This window comes from Ambystoma mexicanum, chromosome 6q (genome assembly GCF_040938575.1).
Source record: "Ambystoma mexicanum isolate Mex_15411 chromosome 6q, UKY_AmexF1_1, whole genome shotgun sequence".
Taxonomy (NCBI): domain Eukaryota; kingdom Metazoa; phylum Chordata; class Amphibia; order Caudata; family Ambystomatidae; genus Ambystoma; species Ambystoma mexicanum.
Window position 1 is genome coordinate 406,595,653 of NC_090937.1, and position 20,606 is coordinate 406,616,258.

The 20,606-nt window shown below is 43.5% G+C and overlaps 1 protein-coding gene across 2 annotated transcripts in view; it reads left to right on the forward strand.

Annotated features, from left to right (window-relative positions):
- SVEP1 (sushi, von Willebrand factor type A, EGF and pentraxin domain containing 1) overlaps positions 1-20,606 on the forward strand; it is a 1,471,106-nt gene that overhangs the window by 141,183 nt on the left and 1,309,317 nt on the right. For both annotated transcript variants that reach the window (XM_069630907.1, XM_069630908.1), the window contains exon 2: positions 13,001-13,256. In XM_069630907.1, coding sequence (XP_069487008.1) covers positions 13,001-13,256 — 256 coding nt within the window. The remainder of the gene's footprint in view (positions 1-13,000; positions 13,257-20,606) is intronic.

The following is a 20,606-nucleotide window of genomic DNA, read 5'->3' on the forward strand; positions in this document are numbered from 1 at the left end:
TGAGTATTTAATCCATTGTTTGTATTGAATTAACCAAGAGCTCCCAGACTTTTTACGCTTGTATGCTGCCCTTGCTTTATTTGGATGTTAATTAATCTGGGTTTTGCCTTTCACTTTGTCTATTTCTGTTAATGAGTCTAGTTTGATCTGGTTCCAGAAACTCTGTGTACATTTGGGGACTTCCCAGGTAGTCTTAACACTGGAATAATGTTGTGGGCAGAGGAATTAAGGGATGCATATGTGCTGTGGCTTCAAATCTCATCCAAATGTAATAGAAAAGCAGGCTAAAACGTGCTTCATACTTTCATATAGAAGTGAGATTTGGGAACTGTAGAACACTTTTGACAGGGTGGTGGCTTTGGAATCTAAAATCTGGAAAAGAATCCTGCAGGCTCCCAGAGTAATTCCAACAGCATTATTGGAGACATATGTGTGTGTGTGCCCATAATATGCGAGCTAAGTCCGAAGAGTGCATGATCAGAATAAGTAGATCATGCATCAAAAGAGATGACCAAGGAAGTACCACAGTTGGGTAGGGTGAGCAGGACTGCATTTACTAAGCAAGAGAATGGCCTGGTGCCTCAGTGATATCAGAGACGTCTCCGCAGGAGGTTAAAAGGGGCATGTGCCGCAGGCCCCCATCTTAGAGAGGGCCCCCACCTTGCTACCTCATACTCAGAAGGCAGCACACTTACATTATGAAATATAAATACCACATGTCTTGATATTCTGTAGTGTGCTGCCTAGGGTTTGTGCCTGCTGCCTGCCCACTGTTAAGAAAAAAGATACAATCTGACCCTTTAATGCTGTAATGCATTCCTTGTACTATTTGGTATTTTTTGCAATTTGTGTGCTTACTATAGCACACCTTGAGTAGCCTTTCCACCTTTCTTTGGGGAATGTATTGATCACATGTGACAACCACAGTTGAAATTCATATTTATAAGCAGACTGCCATGGTGGTTTAGAAGATATTTCTGTGTTTTAGAAACATGTTGCAGAGATCTATGCATATGTGCCAGATCCTGCTAAGGCAGATTTTACTTATACTGTCTCTGAGGTAAAAAAAAAACTTGAGTTTATGTTTATAAACTTTGGTGAAAGTCTCTAGAGGATAGCTCAGGGGCAACATGCTCGCCTTGGAAGCAAGAGATACGGAGCACCACAGGTTTGATCCCCGGGTCTGTGCTTAGAAACCTAAACCTCTGGGTATTAAGCGCATTTTAAATAACCTATCATATCCTATAGTAACATCTACTATGCTTCAAAACAAAATACTTGCACCAAAAAGTGCTGTTTATAAAAACGAACGTAGCATCAGTATGTTGGGGGTCTAGATCACGGTTCTGCAGAAGAAGTGTTTTGAAAACAGAGCAGCAACTCCCCAATGAAGTGCACAATGTCTTCGTTGGTAGAGGTGTTTAGGAAGCCAAATCCAAAACTGTGGAGCCAAAGTGTCACTGCTTTGTCAGCACTGTGATCCCGGACTGATCATCTTATCTTACTGTATAGTACTGTCCTGTCTTCAGTGAAAATGTTTGCCTTCTCAGATTATGGTGGCATTCTTAGCACATTGTTTGCTCTTTCTTTGTAGTTCATTAGAGTGCAAGGGAAGGGGTCCTAGACAGGCGACAGCGGATTACATTTCACAGGCCCTTGCCTTCCTAACGTCAAGAGTCTACAACCTTTGGCTTTCCAGATGTTTTGGACTACAATTGGCATCATGCTTAGCCACCATATTCAATGAGGAGTGATCATTGGAGATGTAGGGCAAAACATCTTGGGAACCACAAGTGCTATTCCCATGTTGTAAGAGTATTCTTATATATGCACTTTCTTACTCGATGCCCTTGTACGGTACTAATTTGTTTCAGAGGTACGTTTGTGCTATATAGAACTTAGCACATACAAGTCTCTGGCAAACTTATTGTGAGGTCTGCTGATACAAAAACCAGCTGGCTTTTTTTCGACCATTTTAAATGGCCTGCTTATCATTAATAATTTGCCAGCATGTGCCAAAAACTAAGCAGGTGAACTTACTTTTGGGTTTATATACAGCTTTCAAATACAGTAATAAAAAACAAACACGGTCTGTAGGGTTATCTAAATTAGTAGTACAGTCATTGCAGACTTCCATTTCTGATGTTGAAAATAGATCTTCAATTATTCTGGCTTTGCATAACATTATTCTTATTTTGCAAAAGTCAAACATTCCCAAATAATTGCAGCTTGTCCTATAACAAGAACCGGGAAACAATGTGATAAGGTGCAGACAACGCAGACAGTGCTCGAATCCCAGCTTTAACACTGAACTAAAGTGTTTATACAAAATTGTCAGCCCCTAAAAGGGATTTAGTTCTCTCTTTAAAAAGACATAATTACTGGTTTAACTGACTCCAGTGTTACGTCATATGTAATCCTATAATCTCATTCCATGTTCAGATCATCTGTCTATGCTACATCCTGTGTATATTCCTTGTTGATTCACGTCTGTCCTCTGTGTCCATGCTTGAGCACACGTGCATGCTCTGAGGATGCTAATCTGAGGCTCATGTCTAAAATGGAATATGTATACCTTTTCCTATGGCTACTGATATGTGTCCTTTATGTCTACATATACACCATCATATACACCTTAATTGTGTCTGGAGATTTGATGTTGTGCAGCTGTGCTAGAACACACGATCCCACACCAGACAGCTAATTGTGTCTAGTGTATTGTTATTCTCATGGATGAAGAGGTTCATAGGACTTCAAAGGAGTTCCCATGTGTATTTGAATCACTGCCAAGACATCAGATCCAGCTATCAGTTGCAAGCAAGACGGAGGGATGCAGACAGAGATTATTGGGTCCCTTCATTTGTCTTGACTTGAGGGGAGTATAAAATTGTCTGGGCTCCGGGTCGCAAAATCCCTAAAGATGGCCCTGGAGGTTATAATGGAAAAGGTGATCATACAAGCAATATCAAAAAAACCTGTTGCAGTGCTATATAAAATCGTGATGGCGAGACTATTTACAGCTTCTACATATGGATGCGGCTTAGTGTTCAATGTCCAAGTAACCTGCACCCCAGGCTAGGGTTTAATCACTGGAATGGGGTGCCAGGTTCTCTTTTCTTTTGAAGGGGGGAAAACACAAGAACGTTTCACTCTTGTTTCAACTGTTGGAAGGCCCGGTCAGAAGCCACATTGCAGAGGTTGTCATTGTGTTATGGTTTGCAGAATGCTGCCAACACACATCCTTTCGTAATGCTGCTCTTTACCACAGCACATTCAATTGGCAATAGACCCCTGGAGCGTAATCTTAGCAGCACATGCATTTTAAACAGGGACGTACTGGGGCATGAAATTGTGTAGTGCACCAATGAAAAAGTGGCCCACAGTTGTAAATGGCAATTCATTCCTTTTGTGAGAATAGTACCAAGGGTGAGTTTTTTTTTTTTTTTTTTAAATAAAATGTGATGCCAATTGTGCAATTTCAAAAATATGTTTTCAGCGATGATGGCCAAAACTACTTGTTGCATAGTGAAGTAACTCGTAAAACTGGTCCAAGTTGGCCAAAAAAAGTGGCCTACTTTGTTCCAAAAAAATGGCCCACACTAGAATTTTGCGCTTTTTGGGTTGGGCATTGCCCTGTATGCCAGTCCGAGCCTGACTTTAAAGCAGATCTGAGCATTCATGGACAACAGTGGGTACAAACATAACGCACTGTGCCACACACGTTTAAACAGATAATGTTCAGGGAGGCAGAACAACAGAAGGGTAGGTTCAGTGAATTTCGGCTGCCCAGTAAAGAATGAATGAAGGCTTTCTGAACTTGCCTTGCTTAAACTTCAAGAAGCTTCCTGGGTTGATGTATAAATGGGCTGGGTTTATGAAGCTCTCATTTGATCTCATTTGATCTCATTTGTCTCGGGCGGATAGCTCAGCGGCATTGTGCTCGCATGGAGGCAAGGTGACACAGGAGCAACACGGGTTCGATCCCTGGGTCCGCACTTAGAAACCTGTGGGTATTAAGCGCGTTATACATAACCTATTATATCATCATGCAGCATCGTCATATAGTGCTGTATATGTTATATCAAAATTAGCTCCTCAAGAATGAAAATGTCCATCCTGAGAGGGATGTAAAGGAAGAGTGCATTTTCATTCACAAGGGTGACACGCTCATCCCTCACACAGACAACACTATGCACTTACACAAATGGCCTCATATCGGGATACCACTGTTTTAAAAAAAGGATTGTTTTCATTGCTGCGTGTTTGAAACTGAATTGCAGACAAAATCAACCTCATGTTTTGAATCTCGTATAACAATACAGGCCGAGCAAACATCCGAAGATGTATGACTGTGTCAGAAGACTTAACTCAATGCGAGCCTGTCAGTTTCTCATGGAAACCCCTCTCAAGACCACACTGCAGTACAGCACTTGCAAATTATAGGAAGCAGTCAATCCGACCTCACGAGGAATAAGTAATTGAGCTAACACAGGTTTGCTGTCACCAACACCGCCACAGTAAACTGTATTTTTGCAGCTGCCAAAATCAATGATGTGTGGCTCTCCCAGGAACATCCTGAAAATGTACATGAATATTTTACTTTATATGTTCATCTTCTTACTTCAGACCATATGTCAGTAGTCTCTTTTTGCAGTGTGTACTGCTGAAGGCTGGTCATGTCTTTTGGTGTCTCTGATAATATATGTATCATTGTACTTTTTCCTCTGAGAAGGCGAGAGGCTGCTGTTGCTTCTGCTCCATGAGAGAGCAAAGGACTTTTAAGGTGGCTTCTGTGTTTCTTTGGTCCATCTCTTTGTGACTACCTCTCGCCTCAGAATCCACGTTGTTCTTTTTTGAGCCTAGGAAATGGGCTTTGTGAAAGGGCACTATGTTCCGAATAATGTTTATGAGGACTTTCTTGTTGGAACCAACAGGAGGCCCCTTGACCGAGCACATTGGTCCCATTGTCTCAGCTCTAGTTTTCCCACCCTTTGCCCCTGCTAGAAGCTGCTGAACAGCTTTTCTCTCCAGCTCCACCTCAGTTATGTGTACAGCAATTTTCAAAGCTGCTCAGCCAATGGCACAGTGCGGCTTCTTTACCACTGTAGACATCGGTTGCTCTCTTGACCTTGTTCGGTTTTGTCTGAGGAGTCGGTCCATGGACAGCTGCCAGATGCGTTCAGTAGTGAAAGGTTCCCAATACTTTGGAAAGGGTTTCCTCTTAAGTGGCAATGTGAAGGATGGTGCAATGAAATTCATGGCAAAACAATTGTGGCAGCTATAAAATGCATTAAAGAGCATGGATGCATTCACATTCCCGGCTAAAAGTGGTGTCATGCTTTCCATGAACACTGGTTGGTGGGACAATGAAACTTTCCTGTGCTTTGTCTTCCTTTTGAAACCCCTTATTTAAACTTGTGAAGGAATCATATCCCTTTCAGTGTTCTTGCACTGATTACATCAGTGTGGCTTGCGAGTTCCCCTGACCTCCCCGCTGCCCCAGAAATACTCCTCAGTGCTCCCGTGCTCACTGCTATAGCAATGGGAGCCCAGCAAGACCCAAACTAGTCCTGTGACCTCACAGCTGCCCCTGACATACTCCTCAGTGCTCCCGGGCTCACCCCTGCAGCAATGGAACCCCAGGATGACCCTGCAAGGTACCCAGACCTCCCCACTGCCCCTGAAATACTCCTCAGTGCTCCCATGCTCACGGGTGCAGCAACTGGAGCCCAGAATGACCTGCGAGGCCCCCTGATCTCCTTAACACCCCAAAGATTTCACCTACCCACCCTACCAAGCTTCTCGCCAAAACGATTTGCATTACTAATTGCATGGGCCCACTGATAATAAACAGCAAAATGTCTGCCCTCCAATGCCATGGCAGCACGTATGCTCATCCCATAATCACAGTGCCCTCTAGCATTGACCACAGAACAATAAAGCACAACGCCCCCCTAGCCACAGAGACCATAAACAAGTGTCTGTGCAGGAGAACTTACCCCACTTACTCTTCATACACACCACCTCGGCAAGTAAGAAACTCGAGGTTAGCCACTCGCACCTCAACAAAGACACCTGCAGTTCACAAACAGCTTAATCCTCGCTACCCACCTCTGTATAACAAACCTACCATCCTCATGGTCCACGCTGCCTCTATGTCACCCACACAGCCAAATTTAACACCTAGGCCTCAATCTTTTGCCACTCATACCAAGGGAGCACTGATTAACGTCAGGTCCATCCTTGCCCATGCAACAGACATCCATGACCTCATCACCTCACACGACCTAGACTTCTTGGCCATCACCAAATCATGGCTACTCTCTGCCTCCGGGCCTGCCCTTTCCCTGGCCATCCCTCAAGAGATCACCATCCTTAGGTCAGATAGACAAGACACAAGATGGGGAGGTGGTGCCCTAATTTATAAAACCTCACTTAATATCAGACAATGTGCATCAAAAATAGACAGAAATTGTGGTTGGCTACCTGCCAAACATACCACTTCCCACACCAGCTCGATCATGCTCAATATCCTATACAGGCCTCCCGGGCCAACAGTTACTTTTGAGTCAGACCTCTGACATACCCTCAATACCAGCCTTAAGCCCTCCCCAAAAATCCCCATCATGGGTCACTTTGATGTGTGCCTCAATGACCCGACTGACCATAATGCCAATTCCCTAGCCAACTCACTAACTCACCTGGACTTCGTTCACCATGTCAACAGCCCCACGCATGTTCAAGTTTGCACCCTTGACTGGATTGCGGACCTCATTTGCAAGGTAGATATTAATGACATCCACCTGTGCCCCTGGTCAGACCACTTTGTAGTTACATTTACTATCCCACAGCCTTCAGTCAACATCTCCAACATCTCACGTATGCCTCCCACCTGGGCGCGTAGATCTTGCAAAATCAACAAGATCAGCACACACTGCTATTATCTAAGCTTCAACCAGAAAACTACCAGCACATTGCCAACAATCCAGTTGCTCTCGCTGATATCTATCTGAAAACATTGGAACTGCCGTAGACACAGTCGCCTCACTAGCACGCCGGAAGGCCAAGAATCTGACCCACTTTAACTCATGGTTCGCGAGCGACCTACAGGAACTGAGATCCAAGAAACGACAGGCTGAGGTAGCCTGGGTAAAGTCCCCATCAGATGCACACAAAGCCCTCTTCAAAGCTACTGCTAAAACCTACAAACTAGCCATCATTCAGGCTAAAGCAATGACCTGTAACTCCAAAAAGCTATTCACCATCCTCAGGGAACTAGAAGTCCCTGTCCCCCACCCCCTGACATCACAAAGACGAAACTTGGTGTGTAAACTTCCAAGAGGCCCTGCTCGGCAAAGTCGCCAGCCTACAGGAGAAAATCTGCACCAAACAATCACTTATCATAATCCCCCCCATTCCCTCCTCAACACCACCCTCCTCCCAAAGCAGACACCTTCCGATTCCACCCTGTCTCGGAAACAGAAGTTGCTACCATCCTCAAAAACCTCAACTGTCCAGATGTAAAGGGGACACCTGCTCAGCCCCGACTGTCAAGGAATGCTCAGAAGTGCTCACTCCCTTCATCACCAGCTTCTTTAACTCCTCCTTCTCATCAGGCACAGTCTCGGTCTCCCTGAAGGAAGCCTGGGTCTGCCCTTTAATCAAAAAACCTACACTCGACCATGCTATCCCAAGCAATTACTGCTCCTTCACCACCGTCCCATTTCTGTTCAAAATCCTGAGCAACATACCCACACTATTTCTTCTATCCTCTTAATCATTATTTCATACATCCTCCCATTTGTATTCATTCATCCAATCCCCCTAAGACCTCTCTCAATTCCTTCTACTTTCCCCTCGACATATCCTCCATCTGTGTAAGTGTGTCTGTGTGCATAAACTCAGAAAGTATTTTCTCCATGCAACCACCAAAACTACTGGCTGTGTAAATGCTAGCTTACGCAGGTAAATGTGTCCAACAAAAGCAGCAGACCACTCCCCCCAAAATCTCTAAAAATGTAAACCATCAAGGAAACCGAGTGTCACTATGAACAGCCAAATGACCTAGAATAGAAGCTATTGTATTGTTCTATTGTACTTGCCATTTGTATATTTCCTTTTACCATTATTATAGACTAAATCCGCTTTTAGTGGGAACACCCTTGGAGGACCTAAGCGCAGAGTGTTGGAGATCTGGAATAAGTTTAGGTTGCGTGTGTGCATTTAGCCAAATAAGGATTAGCAGGGCTGGCCATGCTCCGGTAGAGAGCAACCCATTCAGTCAGGCATGTGGATGGGTGCTGAGAAGAGTCAGGAGATTTTGTGAGTGCTAAAGACTCGCTATGTGTTCAGTGTGCCCATATTTGTCATAGGTTTGTCCTGCATTCTGATGTCACAAGTGTTGAGGTGCAGTCTGAAGTAGGCAGATAATTATAGGAACAGCATGACTGAATTTTGTCATATTCTGTGCTGTATTAGGATGTAGTCATGCCTGTGGCCAGTGTCCACCGGAGTGCTGCGTTATAGGTAACTAGCCGAGTTCGGTGGTGATTTGTTTGTGTGCCCTCTCAGGTATTTGACTTCTGTCAATTCTTGCAGCTGTGATAAAACAGTCAGTGACACTCTATGCTCCAAACATTTCCAAAAAATCAGAGCGTGGGTTGTCCCTCCAGGTTCTTTTCGGCAGATAATGTGGCAAGACAACCCAGATATCGAGAGTTTAGTGAACCATTTTAGTTGTTACCTTTACCATGGGTGGCCATATTATAGTTCACCAATGCGCAATAACTGCTGATCCCCCACCCCTTCCAGACCGATTCCGGGGCTGGTTCTTGATTTTCTCCCGGGAGTATGGCATGGGCGACCCCCAAAGGGCCTACTGGTGCGAGACAAGGCCATGGCACACATCATCCTACAGCAATTCCCCACAGTGTATCCCAATCTGACCGATTGCGAGGGTGGTGATTCTATCCAACCGCTTTGAGTGCAATCTGCCTGTTTTTCTGTACATATCATGTGCAGTGACTCATCATTCCTGAGGCCTTACATATATGAAAGGCTGTGAGTCTTTTTTTTTTTTTTTTTTTTTTTATTTTGATATAGCTGAAGACATCAGCTTTTCAAAAATAATTGGCATATAAAAAGAATCATTACAATATAAAATTGTTAACACAGTATAAACATACATACAATATCAACAAGCAACAAAAATGGAGAAGAATGACCAAAAGAAGCAAGGTTAAAATTAGGCCTATGGACTAAAATCTGTGTTCAATTTGAAAGTACACTTAGGTCTATGGGGAGTAGAAGCCATATTAGTAACAGTAGTTGTAACGATACTAATTCACATGTATGGGGGTAAATACTCACAAAAAGGCTATTTTAGATCGATATCTCGTCAGGTAAAACTGCGTCTAAAAAGTGAGTTATGGCCTTCATTACTGAAAATCTAACGTCTTTAAATAAAATACTCCATATCTCGTTGTCGCTGTGAGTCAACTGGAGGTGCTTGTGGGAAACCAGGGTCATGATTGGTGTTTGATAGTGTGTGTGGTCTTTGTTGCTGTTTAATCAGCCAGCGCTGCTAGGTGCTGAGAGGTCGGGGTCAACGCAAATGCAGCCGGCGCCACCTCGTGCTGTGTTTCTAAGTTTGGATTGGGAATTGGAGGTTCTTTAGGGAGTTTCAGGATAATGCTGCAAATAGCCAGGTGTGAGGGCAATTGCCAAAATTATCACTGGCAAACAAATATGTATGAATCCACTTATGGAGAATGTTGGTTGTGTATTTGAAAAAAAAACATATGCTGTGCACAAAGTCCCTTATCCAAGTGATTGTTTCCCGGCATTAAAAATGAGGTTCAGATCTGGTTCCTTTATGTTTAAATCGGAATGTCCTCTTTTTTCTCTTTTCTTTTCTTGTCTATTTACTTCAGTTGTTTTGTTCAGTTTTGATTTACTTATTTCTTATACAATGTTGTATATAGCTGTACAGAGTAAGTGTTTCAGAAACTAAAATGTTTTAGTGAATACAAATACAAAATATTGAAAGGGAAACACATTATTTCTATTCTATTCTTTTTTCCCACTTCTTTGTACTGTAGTTGGACTAAAGCAACCTCCATGCTATTTAGATCTCAAAGTATCATGCCTCCTATTGCTCCTTAACATTCTGCACAATAATAATCCTCAAAATTGTTTAAAAAAAACTTCAGAATTGTTCATGTTCTCAGTCAACCCTTTTTATAGGCATCCATTTTGCACTGGTTTATGTACTATTATTTCAATGCTCCAAAGTGCTTGGCTGTACTGTGCTTCAAATATCTTTCTAGCATATGACAGCGGGACTAGGCTAAGGCCAGAGGGATGATTAATTTTGAGAAATAAACAATGGGAATATTAAGATCTTTGGCACAGCTGTTATTTTATGACCTTCATTTGTTCTGCCTCATAATCCTTTTCTTACATTGTTGAAGTGTTTTGCTTGGTTTACATCTTGTGCTTGGCTTGGGTGCACAGTCATCTTGTATTACTGCACTCCGTTATGCATCTCTAATGCGGTACACCTCTGTAAAGGGCTCCGTTATGTATCTGTATTGGTGTATACCCCTGTAAAGCGCTATGTTGCTTCTCGAAGCTAGGTCTGCGCTCAATAAATGCAATAATAATAATAATAATAATAATAATAATAATAATAATAACATCAGTACAGTAGAAGGAAGCCTTTACCTGTAAATAATCTTCTCATTGCAATGTAGTTGTTCTACTCCCATAATAAGACAATATCATAAATAAACAACTGTAGTAACTTATTACAGTTGTCCTGTGGTTTCCAAGGTTGCTGCCTGAGTTATCACAGAGAAGTATTCCAGCTGCCACTGGGGCATTTCATGAAGGGCGCACCGACCTCTAAAGAATGCTTCCTTTAGAATTGTCCTTGACAATTCACAGTTTTTCACTGATAACCAGACATGCATTATGTTGGTCTAGTGCATTGCTGGAGTTCAAAACTCGAGAACCGTTAACTGTATGCATGTTACCACTCATTTAAAAGTTAAATACATTATTCATTTTTATGACATCTTGCAATATCTGTTTGCAACATATCACCAACTGTGTTGTTTTATGTAAAAAAACAATGTTTGAAGGGGGTGGCCATGTAGTATAAGGAATAGTCAGTGTTTTAAGATGGATACAAAAATGCAGTGGGGTCCCTTATGAACCATGCAGCCATTTTTTGGTTTGGATCCTAAGAAGTGCGTAGCATGACCTCAGAATAGTACCTCTGAAACCATTAAAATACCTGGTCCCTATGTAACAAGCAAGGTCACGTTGTTGTTCCTGGAACGAAAGGCAGTAACAGCTATGTTAAAATGTGTGCTAAATATAATGAGTGCACAATCAAAATAAATGACCTAAAATTGAGATATTCAAATATAAAATCAAAGTACGTCAATGCATGTTCCAATCCCTCAGTTCCTGTGAAGGATATCCATGATTCCTATTTATTCATTTGGTTGAATCATTCATATGACAGGATTCCTTTCATTTTTAGAAAACAAATAATCAATTCCAATCATCTAACAACTGATGATCTGATCCTAAACATGTCTGATAGGGACATCAACTGTAAAATACCAGTATGGACACACCATCTTTAGATTTACATCTGTGCTAGGTCGGAGCAAGTCGGGGAAGTGTTTTGGGTGGGCCCTGACAGTGCCCCGACTCAAGAGCAATTTTTGGAAACTGCCAGGACTGAGCCTGAGTGGCACTGGCCCACTTAAAGCCCTGAGAATAACAAACCATCAAGTAAAAAGGATCATGCAGGCCACTGTGGCATTGGCATGCAATATCCTTGCTACATATTTGTTTGTTTTTTTTATCCCACATCGAGTGTTTATTTTGCTCTTCCTACAATTCTGCTTTTAATGGAGCAGCGGCAGCACACCTCAGCAAGTCTGCTGTGCTTTCTGTTGGGACAGGACTAGCAGTTCAAGTTCACCCCTATGAAAGCATTTTGAGATATAAAACACGAACATATGCGACATCTGGATAACTAATAGTACACAGGGTACAGAGGGCCTCTGAGCAATATCAAAGTCTCTGTATCTTTTCTTGCCTATTATAAACCACTGACGTCTACAAAGTGCATGCTTCAGTCACATACAATTCAATATTGGAATTGTTAAACCGTATTGGTCCATGCTGTCAGCAGAAAACAAATGTACTCTAAATTCCGTTATAGCAGGTCAGTAGCCTTGCCCCCACATCCCTCATCAATCAGTACTGTGACGTTTTCCCTAGCCTTGACGGATGGTGCAGGTGCTCTTGCCAGCCAAGTTCCCAAAGGGCCACTAGTAGCAACGAGGCTACCTGCGTTGTTGAACATGGAAGATAAACGCTCAGTCAGATCCTGCGGATGCCCAGTAGTGTCCCTTTCCCTCCTGTACAGGGGCCACCTGTCAAACCCATGTAAGGCAGACATACCCCCTCAAATAGCTAATGCTGCCAATATGGGTCTGGCCCAAAGTACAAGACCTTCATAGAAATCAGCACCACATAGCAGACACCCACACTGTTGGATCTATTCAAATATTTATTAAAATATTAGCTGGACCAACATCACGCATGCCCCAGTAGCGTCACTGCTAATCAGATTCCTTCATTGAAGAACAATGAGCAAGGGGCTAGAGAGCACTTTTCATATACACACTATCAATGACAATTGTCAACGACAACGGAACTGAGACAAAGAGGCTATGATGAAAAATAAATCCCGAGGCTCAGCCCAGGAAAAGATCAGTGTAAATTAGACGGTGCATCCATAGCACATTTCTTTAGAAATTAGCTGCACCGTGGGCTGATATTTTCATCAACACATTGATAACAAATTATATTTAATAGCCTGCACGAGTTTGTCGCTAAATCCATTGCTATTCAAATGATACTATTTTCAATAAAAAGATTATTCTCTGAACATGATGATTTTTTTCAATTGCAGCAAATTCTCCGGCACTCCCGTGGCAACTCCACTAAGGTCATCTTCCTCATTACTGACGGGTATTCGAACGGAGGAGATCCAAGGCCTGTTGCAATGATGCTGCGGGACCTTGGCGTGGAAATCTTCACATTTGGAATATGGCAGGGGAACATCCGCGAGCTGCACGACATGGCCTCGCACCCAAAGGAGGAGCACTGCTACCTGCTGCACAACTTTGCCGAGTTTGAGGCTCTTGCTCGTAGAGCCTTACATGAAGGTATTGTTCGTATAATCAATGATGGTGTGGCATGACTGAGAGATTTCTAGAAAAGTTGATGCCTCTAAAGGTTAGGTAGGATTGGAGCAGATTCAGCCATGTACCAGCTGTGTTTGTCATATGATCAACTTCTGTACAACCACATAACTTCCATAAATGAATGAATACAAATGCAGAAGAATTGCGGAGGTTTCTATGTAGATTAGTTAATGACATTGCAGAATTATCAAGCACAACAAGTGACCCAGTGAAATCCTTTGAATGACATGACATCACTACAACATAGGACTTAACACAGATAACATATTTTTAAATATTACAGGCAATTTGGCTCAAAACACACACATAAACTCGAGAGAGCCTTACCTACACTGATCCCATTATGATGTCTCCTTACCTCATTGTCTAAAGAATGCCTAACCTCAATATAATGAAATGAGTCATATTGCCCGAGTGGTATGTTTGCATTTAGGCACACATAGTGGCAAAAAGCTCACATCATCTCAGAGGTTTCCTTTACTAGGATATTAAAACAGCATGGACTCTCTATAATGCTTCTCTGCATTTTTCTCATTTTCATTGCTCAGTTATCCAAGTAAATAGGTCAAGTCTGAGGCCCTGCTCAAGGAATTTTAATTTGGGTGAGCCAGGTGTGTGATCAGGGGGTCCCGAATTCCATTGGGAGTGGGTTTATGGGTACCCTAAAAACAAGTACTGGCATTCAGTCAGATTTCCCAGATCAGTGATCCAGCAAAAAATGCCTTTCCAGATCCGGAAAATACGTTTGCACTGCTCTACAGTATAGAGTAAAAAATAAACAAGGAAAATAGTGTTGCAACATCAATCTACCTATCTTTCCTTCTCTGCTCCTCCTGTTTCTATTATATCCACTTATCCTTCATCTTTCAACCCCCCCAGTCACCTTCCATCAGGTCAGGTCCACCTGAACACCATTCCCATTTACCTCCAATCCCACCTACCCCAAAAACTCAAATCATGTCTTTCTTGGCCTGGTTGGGGAGAATCAAGGGTGATGCTTCCTCCTCCTCTGCGGTGGCTTAGCAGCAACTCTCAGCAATGGCACCCTGAACACTGGCTACTCCTAGCAGGCCAGAGAGAAGGTGCATTTGGGTCCCGCCATATTGTTGTAAAAGACAGGCCCCCCAACCAGAATACTGAAGCAAGGAATAGGACATTTTGTTTCAAAGCACATTCTATTTTTTTGTTGCATTGTTGCTGAACATTTTAATTGAGTTGGGTGCACAAGGGAGTGCTAGCATGCATGAGAGAGAGTGGGGGGGAACAGGAGGCAGACAGTGCAGGTTGAGAGGTTTACGACTTCCTTGTTTCACTCCCGGTGGGGCTTGGCAGGGAGGAGAGGCCCCTGCTCCCCTGCTGTGCCACCTGTACATCATTGTCTGGTACATACTGTTTATATACTGGTTATAACATGCAATTGTCCATGATAGCTTTTTGTTTGATGTTGTTTGATGTTGAAAGCAAGCCCCTGAAAGCTCACACCAGAGAGAATACCACCCACTAGGGAAGAATGACCCATTTCGATCTTGTAAGGATAACAAGTTTAATATCATGCGCAGATGAGAGCAAGAGCAAAGAACTCTGCTGCTAAGAATGTTCTGCCAAAGAGTGGGACAGAAGACATTTTTAAAGCAAAACATCGCCATAAGTGACACAATACATGCAGTGACAACCTGCACGGCTGATTGGATGCACCCTATACAGGTGCTGCCTGTATCCATACATAAATGTCCGTTTATTGGTCCCAGCCTAGTCAGTATGTCTTCCATCAAGTGGGTGCTGCGGGGCTCATCATCTTCTCACGTTGAAGGTCAAACAACAAATTAAATATACTGCTACTATACAACTTGTTTATCACTCATACTGTGCCTTTGGAAGACCTTCAGACTGGCACACAAGAGGTCCCAGGGTTCTCTAACCTTCACACACACATTTCACTCACTCCCTCCTTGCCATCCGGCTCCAAGGTCTCTGCTCTCCTTTAGAACTATAATGCATCCCTCCCAGCACCTCAAAATACAAATCACAAGATTGTCGCTTCAACTACACACTCTGACCATCCTCTTTGAACATTTCAAGACATGTTGCTTTGGGGTTGGTGGTCAAAGGGCACCTGGTGTCATGGAATTCGGGGATCTTAGGGTTCAGTCACTTATATGGGCCATAACTAGTGGTCACTTGGGAATGGGCCGGGTCATACTTTGGCCAAAGTGAGATATCATGCACACCAGGTGCTGGCCTCTGATCGTGGCTTTGGAGGGCACATTCCTCTTGGGTGAAAGACATATCTTTACAACACTTTCCAGAACAATGGACAAAGAGTGTGGTGGGTGGGGGTGCAAACTGTCCTCATGAGAGCTTAGGCATGACTGGAGATTTCTGTTGCCTTGTGGATCTGCGCCTAGTGCTTGCAATGCCACCTTTACTGCACAATTCTTCTCTCCTATCTATGATTGTTAATATCTATGCAAAATAGCGATGCTGCCTGTGTTTTGGGCCACACCATATGGTTATACTATCATTGGTTATATTGGGATGGAGTCCTGCTGGATGGTAAGGCTTTCCTTTCACTCACCCCCCTGCTAATCACAGCGTCTCAAATGCATCTTGCCACACTTTAAATTACTGGGGGGCTGCGGGGCGGGTTTCCCCCTTCCCAACATTCCCCCCTTTTGTTGCTTCTGCAGTAATACATTCTGGAATAGTTATATGCTCCCACTCCCCAGTTTCTACATCCACATATGGCTTATTCCTTTTCACTGGCACCGGTGCCCTGCACACTGATCGTAAACTCTGCCCCCTACGCGCATACACTTTAGGTGACCATGTCATGTAAATTAATTCCCCCTCCCCCGCCAGGTACACCCAAACCTCTGTGTAATTTTCTGGATCAGGGTGTGGGGAAATGACAGTGTGCATAAACTTCATCTCCATACGGGATGGGAATCATTTCATACTTCAGGCCATCCTGTGGGACATGGGTTTGTGCCTCCATGTTTTTTATTTCATGAGGTGCTTTTGGACCCCCAATGGATACCATAATTCTTGCACTATCAGTTGCCACAGTGGCACAGCATCGAAGAACCAGTTGACAAGTGCAGAAAATGACCAGGATGAAGACAATGATGGGCATTAACATCTTCACAATTGCTCCTAGCCATGATGGGGCCCGGTGAAAAGTCCTATTCAGCCGATCACTGTCCTGGATTCCTCCCTCCTTCATATGAACAGCCAGGCCATGGGCAGTTGCAGTGATGTGCGATAATGATGCATTTTCAGTGTCTTCTGGAGGTACGAACGTGCAACAGGAAGCGACACATTTTTGCAAACCCCACCCAACATTGTTGTCAACTTGTCCAGCACAGACCTGTTCTGTATTGTCATTATGCTTAACACCTGCAACTCGACCTTGATCACGTTGAATCCATTCTCTGTGTCATTCGCAAGCTAGAACAATTCCCACCTCAGGATCTGCAGACATTTAGCGTTGGCTGCACTCTGCACTGCCAGCAACAGTAAAGAGGTGAAAAATGATTCTGCTGAACTAAAAAGTCTGTACTCTTCTGGTATTTCAGCATGCAATGTGGAAGAGTCTTTAGAAATGTAATTCAATCGTTTCATCCTCTGTGGTTGTTTGTACTGTCCTTTCCCTAACCGGATGTGTGGCTCTTGCATGGGCACCAAACTCTTATCTTCAGTTTGCACTGTGGGGAAACTCATTGGCCCCTCTGCAGGCAGTACTCCCCCATTCATGTGTTCTTCTCGGATTACCAACAGCGCCAAATGCAATGTGGCCAAAACAGCCCCTACATGAAGCTCAGAGGTGCAAGTAAGCTTGTCGGCCACAGATCCAGTAGTAATCCATCAGTGTCACTGTTCCTTTCTTCGTATCTGTGATCAAGAGAGTTTTATTACAATGTTCATTTGTGCCGACAAAGACTGTACCTTTACTGCGGAAACAGAGCTTATACTCTCCTTCGTTGTGCACTTGCACCAGCTTTTCCATGTTGCAAATCCACGTCAGCTTTGTGATATACTCTGTCCAGATTTCCACACAGAAGTTGACCACTTGTGCTCTTTTTTCCTTGCTATATGATACCAGTCCTTCTGCCAAGCAAGGCAGTGTGCTGTCCTGCCAGTTATTATTGACATACTTCTGTTACTTCACCATCAAATGAGGTAACTCCACACACAATGTTTCTTTGGTCGCCGGAGCATTTCACAAAATCTGGTCCCACCATTTGCAATTCCAAACCGTGTGACTGGAACGTTCCTTTTATTCTCCATAGCACAAGATGAACCAGGCATTGTGCCGCTATAATTGGGACTGCTTGTGGCACTAACGCCTTACGAGCCAATGATGTGTGCGGAATGAGTGAACACACATAACAGCTCCCATTTAAAGCATTTCTCCCCACACCACTCATATCAGAGTACCAGGAATGAGAGCATTTGGAGTGATGAATATCCTCGATCACATCAAAGCTCAACCCTTGATATGTGTCATACTTTCGTTGTAATTAATTAATTTATTTAGTATTTGTAGAGCGCACTACAGCCCACAGGCAACAAGTCGCTATAAGGAAATTTTAAGAAGGTTTGCTTGCGGGTTACAATAAGCGGCCCAAGAAGGTATGCTTAAATACATTCACTTAGATACATTAGATTGGTTCCAGATGATACACAATGAGCGTTACAGTTGACTACTCATACTCTTGTCTAGGTAGCATATGGCAAAACAGATAATATCATATTCATGGTGATACAATAGTAGTGCAGACCTAGTGCAAAGTGCTCTTTTAGATGAAGAGCTGGGTTTTTAAGGCCTTGCGGAAGGCTGTGTGTGAGTCGATTGATCTAATCTGAGCTGGGAGGTTGTTCCATAAGGTTGCTGCCATAGTGGGGAAGCTGGTGCTTCCTGCATGCACTCTGCGCGTGTGCGGGACAATGATGTGGTTAGCATAGGCTGCCCTTGAAGGTTTGGCGACTGTTTGTTTGGTGATCCTTTGTGCCAGATAGGGAGGGGCCAGATCATGAAGACACTTATGTGTAAGAGCCAAAGTTTTGAAGGCCACCCTTTCCTTGATGGGGAGCCAATGTACATGCCTCCTGATCCCTGAGATGTGTTCCTTGCGCGAGGTGCCTGTAGCAGCCCGTAAGGCATTATTTTGGGCAATCTAGAGTTTGGCAAGTTTTTTTTGGGAGGTTCCAATGAATAGGGCATTACAATAGTCCAGTCTGGAACCGATGATGGCTCTGGCTATTGAGATGCAGTTTTGCCATGATAGGAACAGCCTGATGGCATTGATGAGTTTGGAGTGATATGCTGCGGAGGAAGCAATGGCATTAACCTGTCTGTCTATGGTGAGGCTGGGTTTGAGATGCACACCCAGTGTTTTGATCGTTTGAGAGACTCTGATGGGAATATTATCCACGGTGAATGATTGATACTTTTTATCAAGTTTGCCCAATGTTGATGGGGAGCCGACAAGCCGGAGTTTGGTCTTATCACTATTTAGGCAGAACCAATTCTCAGCCATCCATGATTGAATGGTGGCGTAGATGCTGTTGAGTGTGTCCAGGTCCGTAGTGTAATAACCTGACAGGGGAATGAGAACCTGTGTATCATATGCATAGTTTGTATATGAGATGCCCAGAGAGTCAAGTATCCTAATAATCCTCTTTACATTCTACTATGCACATTCTAAAGAATGGGTGCTTCAGTAGTACCATCAGAAATACCATTATACCTTTCCACAGTGGCAGACAGTCCCCACCTTATTGTGAATATTCTATTCCCTGCTTCCTTTACAGACATAATCTTCTGTATCAGAGTCATTTAATCCATATCCAATATTATTATTAGTATTCACATTAGTACTGATATACGTAACTCCACTTATGTTATTAACATTTGTATGTATTGTTCCATTCAGATAATATACAATCATACTTCCCCCACTCCCCTCTCTATAGGACCTCCCCCTGTAATACACTCCACCAATACAATCCCAGTAGTATTAGCAATATCACACACACTCCTCCAACAATATGGCTGACCCACAATAATATCTATATGTCCACAGTCTCTCATTCGTGTCTCTATGCCTCTGGTCCCTACTTAACAAACTATGTACATTAGTTGCATCCCTCTTCTTTTTTCCTGAAATAGAAGTACAGACACAAAAGACAACAAAAAAGGGAGAGACGTACACTGTACTAAAGAAAAGCAAAAATGGGAGGGAACAAGAGGGAGAGAGGGGGAGCAACAAGGAGAGAGAGAGAGAGAGAGAAAGAGAGAGAGAGAGAGAGAAAGAGAGAGAACGAGAGAGAGAGCGAGAGAGAGAGAGAGAGAGAGAGAGAGAGAGAGAAAAGAGAGGAAAAGTGATCCCAGAAAAAGAAAAGTACAGAGTTAGCAGCTGAGCTTCGGCCTGCCACTCGGACATGCCACCACACCCGTATCACTCTGGACAGGCTGCTAAGGTGCTCGGGGTACAAGTACTGTTACCCCTGGTCTCAAGACAACTGATGAACCACTGCGCTTTCTGGATGTGCCCTACGAACTTCAGAAAGGTGGACCCTGTAGTGCAATTCCTTAACCTTCACCGCGAGGGGGTACAAAACACCACCTCATACGGTCCTTGAAACTGAGGATTGTTCCGACGGTGTACAAAATTGTGAATGTAGATGTATTCCCCTGGCAGAAGTGGTCTAGTTGTTATGTGCTCAGGATCTGTCTCTGTTGTCTGTGCAGCTTTGGCCGTCTCTGTAGCCACAATCCTGGGAGGTGCAATCTGTGGGGAGACACATTTAATTGGTATCAGGTAATAATATCCCTATATATGGTCGCTGTATATAATGTTGCAGGGAACAGGCTGTGGTGACATTATATAGGTAACCATATATGTAGGGACAGGGTGAGTGGGGGCTGCAGGGGTGTCCCCCGCTCCCCTTGAAAAAAAGGTTTTGGTGGTTGCAGGGATGTCCCCCGCATGTTCCATGTAATAATGTCCCCATAAAAAATTGCAATTTTTCTGTGTTTTTTTTGCATGGCAATATTTTTGAGGGGACATTATTACATGGAAACATTTAATTGCCTGAGTTAGTGTCATCAAATATTCCTTGAATTACCCTCCTGACACCACTGAGGTCCTATGTGCATCAGAAACCCTTCTCTCAGGGGATCCAGTGGTGAGCATGCGCCAACCAGTAACCACCTTGTGAGGTGACAGATGATGGATTTTGCTTGTCTGCGTGCGTAAACTAAAAAGGGCCTGCGGCACACATTTAACCCAGTTTTTCCTTTATGTA